The 7,673-nt window shown below is 40.3% G+C and overlaps 1 protein-coding gene across 1 annotated transcript in view; it reads left to right on the forward strand.

Moving 5' to 3' along the window:
• Positions 1–6: 6 nt before the first annotated feature.
• The window catches only part of BICC1 (BicC family RNA binding protein 1), a 243,242-nt gene continuing 235,575 nt past the window's right edge, over positions 7–7,673 (forward strand). Inside the window, exon 1 of the mRNA XM_015571808.1 lies at positions 7–87. Coding sequence (XP_015427294.1) covers positions 78–87 — 10 coding nt within the window. The 5' untranslated portion in view covers positions 7–77. The remainder of the gene's footprint in view (positions 88–7,673) is intronic.

Genomic DNA, 7,673 nt, shown 5'->3' on the forward strand with positions numbered 1-7,673 from the left:
TTGTCGCCGGGGCGCCCCTGCACAGCCCGGAGTGGAGCGAGGAGCGCTTCCGCGTGGACAGGAAGAAACTTGAGGCCATGTTACAAGGTGGGCATCCCCCCGCGTTCTCGGACTCCCCGTTTGCGCCCCCCAACTCCTTTCGGGACATCCCCGTAGCGCGCCCCAGCGCCCGCCTCTCCGGCCCAGAACCGACTTCGTCCCCGGGTCCCCTTCCCCGCGGAGCCTGGGGACACCCGGGGAGTAGCGATCTAGCGGGACTCTCCACCCTCCCACGCCTCTCAGGTCTTTGGGCACCGGGAACCCTGTGCTAACTTGCCGGCTTCAGAGAAGCCTGAGGCCGGGTTTGTGCCAGCGCGCCCAAGTGGCATTCTGCACTTTGGAGATGCCAGCTTTAGCCCGGACACCTGGGCTGTGCCATCCGGACCCACTCAGACCGCACAGACTGTGTGTGATTCTCTCCCCACTCGCTGGCAGCTTTGAACCCTAGCTCTGTCTCTGTATGTTTCTCTCTTTCCTCTTGTCAGTATCCACTTCCTCCAGCTGAGGGGCCTTGTCTGGCTGGAAAACTCCCTGCAGATGTCAAGGCTTAAGACAGGAGTTCCCGCCCCCCATCCTCCACCCTGGAGTGAGAGGGGCCGGGATGGGGGTGAGCATCCAAAGCTGGGGCTTGTGTCAGGGCAGTGGTGCTGTGTTGGAGGACAGTGTGTGTTCATCTCCTGACAGCTTATAAAACACATCTTGAGCTACACTAAGTTCATAAAAATTTTCCTGTACTTTGGGTGTCTGACTATGTCTTTCACAACTTGTTTTTTTTTTTTTTTTTTTTTTTTTTTAACTCCCTAGTTTCTTTGGTACTTCCCCAGGCATCACAGCTTGAACCATGTTGGACTGGAAACACATTCTGTGTTTTAAGGGGAGGATTGGAGTTCTCAGAGTGATTGCTAAAATGTCCAAGGTCATTTTGCCCTTCTTAAAATGGTAATTACTAGCTTAACTGCAGCCATGGATGTGGCTTATTTCCTTCACGTGGAGTGATAGGCATTTTGAATGACTGTCGTACAGTACTGTAAAGGACAAGGCCTTAGCTTCACTAAGGGTGAGTAGTGGATTCATTCAGTAGCTAGTGTCCTTATAACAAGGGAGCATTGGAGCCTTCCAACTTTTTTTTTGTGTGGCTTTATGCATAACTTACTTTGACTTTATCAGTCAATGCATCGCAATATGGGAGCTATTTAGCCTCTGGAAATGCAGTGGCTTTTTAGAACATTTAAGCAGGTTATTTTAAGAGAGAACAACATGTTTTCCAAAACAATAACTTGGTGGAAACAAATAGCAGGAGTGTTTGGCAGACGTTTTTGGATGAGCTACAAATTCATCTCCCTTGCCGCTTATTTTTATTGATAAACATCCCTCGTGCTTGTCATGTCTCTCACTCTTCCTCTCTTTTCCCCCCTTAAATTATGTGACTTTAGGAGAGTTACTACTGCGATAAACGATTCAAATAAGAATATTGCCAAGTAGATCTGGAAATTAAAGCCCCAGTTGCATTTCGATAACCCATTTTAGTGATTTTGTTTGTTTTTATGAATTTTTTTGACCTAGTTTCTGGTTATAAAACAAAATGTTACACTTATTCAGAAAAAATATTGCTGCGTGATTGTTTGGATTTAACTGATAGACCACATATCCTCCTGTTCAACAAGTTTCCAATTTGTTTTCTGCATGAATTCGGAGTGATGGTGGTTCTTCTAATGATACTACATCTTCCTTACCTGTTTTTACCTGTGCACGTACAAATGACGACAGCGATGCTAGCTTCCAGGAAGCCCTCATGCATAACCTGAGCTTTAGAAGTGGATTCCTTTTTTGAAACAATTAATTTTCATTTAGAGAAAAATGAAATACAGATGAGGCTTTTAGAAATTTTTTTATTCGAAGGCTCTCCCCTTTGATACTGATATTCTGTCATGAGATGGTTTAGTATTGCTTTGCAGTGATACTTTTTTTTGTTTTTTGTGTTTTTTTTTTTTACAGAAAATCTTAACAGAGTTAACCACCCAGTATGTAATAAAATATTCACATTTCTTCACCAGCCAATATGTAATAAAATGCTCACAGTTTAACCCCAAAGAATTCTCGAATGATTGAACATAGTGCTTTAACTTTCCAAAATTACCAGTAAGTGAATTAAGCCATCGAAGAAAGTTTTGAACATGTTTGACAGTGAAACCAGTGCATAGTGTACCAGGCGTTTTGTGATGCATGGTTTCTAGTGTCACATTACATAGAACCACCATGTTTGAAGGGACAAGACCAGTTTTCGGAACCAAACATAATCATGTGCCTTACTGCCTTATACCAGATGGTTATAGTACATGTGGGCACTGGAATCACACAGACCAAGGTTCGATTAAATCCCTATGGGGCATTGGGACAGTTCCTAGGCCTCTATGTCAGTTCGCTCATCTGTAAAATGGGACTGAAATTAGTACCTTACCCCTAGGATTTTAAGAAGTAAAAGAGATCATGCCCAATAAGCTAAAACTGGTCACACTGTTTGGTAAATGATAAGAAATTAATATATATCAGTTTTGTTATTATTAATAATACATATTACAATATAGATTCAAAAGATTTCTAGTGCCTATCACAATTTCTGACATATATTATATACCTAAATAATGGGCCCAAAAGAATTTTGCAATTTCGTAATTGTAGAAATAAAATAGATATCAAGGTACCACTTTTCATTTGGGAAGTGCCAAGTAAGTGAAATTTGCATTCGGTTGGGTTTCTGATTATTGTGAATTTGGATTTGCCATTTTTCTTTTCACAGTTGCCTTAAACTATGTGCAGGTTTCCAATTTAAATCAGGATAAATAAGATTATCTGCTTTTAAGTCTACATAGTGGGAATTGGTGATTGTAATGCTTGGAATTTGTTTCCAGAGAGAGAGTGTCCTGGGGGCAAGTTAATCTTTAATGGGTTGTATTTTATTAGTAGAGAAATTCTTCTACGCAATGGACCAAAAATTCAGTGAGGTTAAAATATGGGCAATGGAGTAGTGGTCAAAGAAAGGAAATACTATTCTTGGATGATCACTAAATTCCCACAGATTTGATATACATAAAACTATCAGAGAAAAATCACTAGTGTTTCTTTTCTTCTTTTTATTTTGCTTAATAACTACCTTGGAATAGCCATACAGAGTATTGGACATTTTTGGTCAAACCTAAATGAGTAATAAAATTTATCATCTTCAACAGTTTTGTAAATGGGAACTTATTTTCAAGTTTAGTTAAGGCTTTGATGGGTATGTTTAGTATTGGGATAGATACCATGGACAGCATTGTTTAAGGATAAAGAAAAATTGTTTTTAATTTATTTAATATTGCTCTTCAAAATTTAGATTTTATGCTCTATGTGAGATCATAGTGCTGATTCATTTAAGTTAGTTAAAATGAGAGTTTTGAGATCAGAAATTTATTCTCGGGGGAAAATGGCGGAGGTATAAAGGAATATGTAAAGAGGGAGGAGAGGTATAGGGGGAAGTGTGGGAGAGGTAGAAAATAAATGGGTCAAGAGTCAGAAATAGTCTTAGCTTGCCAGAGTCCTGAGAGGCAAAATGGACTTTGTATACTTTAACTCTTCTTTTTCATTTTCAGTCGTTGTTTACATCTTACGGTTACGCTTTTCTTTTTATGTTGAAAAAACTTGTGTACAGTACAATGAAAAATTCCTACATCAAATTCAGAAGCCCAGGAATTTTCAAAGTTCTGAATCCCTTGAGATTCATCATAGAAAGAAGGAAGTGTTAAAAGGGGGGAAAATGTTCTATTTTCATGAATTGAGGTTGACATCTGCTGGGCTTTTTGGATATTGCTGTTAATGACTTTAAAAACCATGTTGGGTTTTTATAATAGCAGGCACAACTGGGGTCATTTTTTGCTTGCTTGAACTAGCCACTGAGACAGCCTATCACACATTGGCTAGTAGAGCAGCAGTTGTCTCTTCAATTTGACAAACTTCAGTGAAGATTGTCATATGATTGGGTGAATACTCTCAGATCTTCTCCTGGGAGTAGGGAGAATTAAACAAAAAGAAATGACATTGGGAGTACTGGAAATGAATATAAATAAAAAGTAAGCTTACTATAGTTTTTTAAGCTAATGTTTGACTAATGCTAATACACAACAAGAACAAATTACTTTATGAAGCTTAGTGGTTAAAAATACAGGGCTATGGGCCAGACAAGGATTTGAATCTTGTTGTTACCTTTCATTTTTTTATTTTATTGTTATTATTTTGTTATTTATCACCTGAGGATGTTTTTTTCATTGATTTTTGTTTTTTTTTAGAGAGTAGAAGGGAGGGAGGGAGGAAGAGAGAGAGAGAGACATTAATGTGAGAGAGATCCATCAAATGGTTCCCTCTGCCCCAACTAGAGACCCAAATGTGTACCCTTGATCAGAATCGAACCTATGACCCCTTTTTTTAAAATTAAAAATATATTTTATTGATTTTTTTTACAGAGAGGAAGGGAGAGGGATAGAGAGTTAGAAACATCAATGAGAGAGGAACATCGATCAGCTGCCTCCTGCACACTCCCCACTGGGGATGTGCCCACAACCAAGGTACATGCCCTTGACCGGAATCGAACCTGGGACCCTTGAGTCCGTAGGCCGACACTCTATCTGCTGAGCCAAACCGGTCAGGGCGAACCTATGACCCTCTGGTTCAAAGGCTGACACTCTAACCAATGAACCAAACTAACCAGGGCTGGGCGTTACCTTTTAATAGGGAGCTAGGGAAAATTCATCACCTGCAGACTCATTTCTAAAAGGAGGTGTTGATAATAGTGCCTGCATCCTTAGGTAGTTGTGATAAGAGAATAAAGATGTATGTAAGACATCACAGTGCTGGCCACATAGGAAGTGCTGAATACATTAATAAAACCATATTCACTATAAACTATAGTTCATAAAATTCACATTCTTATATTGAAAATGAAAATCAAATATATTGAAACATGAATTAAGTGGCCTTATGATAAAATGGACATTCACAGCTCTCAAAACATTATTATTGGCCTTTTCCCATTAGCTCACAGTGTCCCTCGTAAAGATGGTTGAGTACTTACTGAATAAAAGTATATTAAACATGAGTGTGGAATTTTAGCCTTTTCTCAGGATGGGAAGGCTTTATACCCCCTTTAGTTATGATTGTTCCTGCCTTGAGTATATTTCTTTCTTTGAACTGTCCTGAACCAGTCACTTCTGATATTTTTATGAAATTATCAGCAAGATCAATGAATTTCCCTTCTAATATTTTGTTTCTCTGACCTTGTCATTCACTGATGTCTAGAAAGACGTTTTCAAAGAAAACGCTGTGCCCAGGCTAATGTGTTCTGTTTGCTCACTCGTAAGGTGGGGACAACAGTAGCGTCCTCTTCTGGGGATCCTGTGAGCATTGAACGAGAGACGATGCATGTGAAACCCTTAGCCCAGTGCCAGGCACATGGTGCTTATTAGTAAACGTTAGTGCAGCAGCCACACTGTGCCATGTGATGGGTAAAGGCTTCCAAACATTAGAAAGAAATGCTTGTCAGGTTTGTTCTGTTTTGTTTTGTGTTTTAAACTGCATAGTCATCCTTTTCTTTGCAGCGGTCGCCAGCCTTTTGGACTTTGCGGACCACCAGCGATCCGAGGACCACCGGTTGGCGACCGCTGCTAGGGGAAGAGTTGACTTATTTTTTAGTGAAAGACTTCTTCCTGTTTGAAAACTCATTAGGACAGTTATATTGAGTCAGAGAGCAGAACTGAAGGTTAAGATTACTTGGCAATCTAAATGAAAAAAAACAAACAACAAAACAAACAACAAAATCCACCCGAGACTGTAGCTTGGCAGTAACGAGCTCAGAAACTGCCATCACACTGTCTTGGCTGGGGGTCCTAAGGTCGCCCTCCGGAGACCTGTGAGGACAAAGTGAGGATTAAGCACGCTCAGTAACTGCTTGCACTCTCAGTCAATCCTATCTCTGTGAAGACTTGGGGGGGGGGGCGGGGGGGGTTGGTTTAGTTGATCATTGATGAGTTAAAACACTGGAAGGTTTGCCATATCAGTGAGTTTAACAGGCAGGAATGTATTTGGCTGCGATGAACAGAAAACCCCACACATCGTGGCTTCAACAAGCTGGGGTCATTTTCCTCAACTAACAAAACGTCTGAGGCCACGCGGTCCAGGCCCCACAGCAAATGCCCTTCTTGCCACTGCTGTCCTGAGCCTGTGGCCTCTGGCCTCATTTTTGTAGGCTGGCTGTGCTGTGTCTTGATTTGCCCTGTGGTCTGTGCAAGGAAAGAGAGGGGAACAAAAGTTGTTTTCTGTTCAAGATTTTGGCTATTTATGTGATAAAGGGTTCTCTGTCCTGGAACTTCCATCTGTATTTTCTTGGCCACTCTTCGCTGCAAGAGATTCTGGGAATGTAACTTCTCTTCCAGGTTCTCTAGAAGTAGGCAAGGAAGAAGGGTGTCTAAATGGAGGCTGAGTGATCCAAACCATTCTTTTCCTACATGGGCAGAGCAGAGAGCGTTGTGACAAAAATTTCAAGGTGTAACGGAAGCAAAAGCTTACCTGTATTGGAGATTTAGGCCTGTATTGTTAATTCCTATGGAATTTAGAGTATTTGGTAATATAAGTGGGCATATTTCTTTCTTTTTCTTTTTTCATAATCGAGGAGTAAATCTCCATCCCAGAGAAGAAACACCTTTGATCATATAAAGCTGTTCTCAACGTGTTACCCCTTTTACAAACATGACCTAGGTCCACTGAGTTCTGTAACTGTCTTTTTATTTTCCCCTCCACAGTTTTCTCCATAGCAAGTGCTTTTTTTTTTTCATTGAAAATTACACAGCACAAATGCCCATTTTACCTTCCATTACTCTACAGTATTCTTTCTCCCCTCCCTCTTCCATTCTCACCCACCACCCATCACAATTTGCTTTTAGAATTCACAGATTCAGTGTAATTCAGGTCCTTTGGTTTTTTCGTAGATTCTTCACTGAAGCATAATCTGGCTAACAAAGTCAGAATTTGAGCAGAAGATGAAGTCAGTTTGGAGGCAGCTTGATGGTAGAATTACCAGATTTGTGCCATGTTTTGCTATTAGAAATGGTCCAGAATGACCATTATAATTAAATATAACAATTGGCTCATCCTGGGTTTATTCTAAATTATAGTTCTTAAAAAACACATGGGATAATAGTGACCATGTAGATTCCTTTATGTAAAATGCCTATTAATAAACTACTGGAGATGAGGCACATTATTTATTTATTTATTATTTATTTATTTAATTAAATCTTTATTGTTCAGATTATTACATTTGTTCCTCTTTTTTCCCCCCATAACTCCCCTCCTCCCAGTTCCCGCCCCATGCTCCGCCCTCACTCCCCACCCACTGTCCTCATCCATAGGTGCACGATTTTTGTCCAGTCTCTTCCCGCATCTCCCACACCCCTTTCCCCCCAAGAATAGTCAGTCCATTCCCTTTCTATGTCCCTGATTCTATTATAATCACCAGTTCATTCTGTTCATCAGATTTCTTAACTTGATTCTTAGATTCACTTGTTGATAGATGCATATTTGTTGTTCATAATTTGTATCTTTACCTTTTT

Source organism: Myotis davidii, unplaced genomic scaffold, assembly GCF_000327345.1.
Source record: "Myotis davidii unplaced genomic scaffold, ASM32734v1 scaffold1187, whole genome shotgun sequence".
Classification (NCBI taxonomy): Eukaryota; Metazoa; Chordata; class Mammalia; order Chiroptera; family Vespertilionidae; genus Myotis; species Myotis davidii.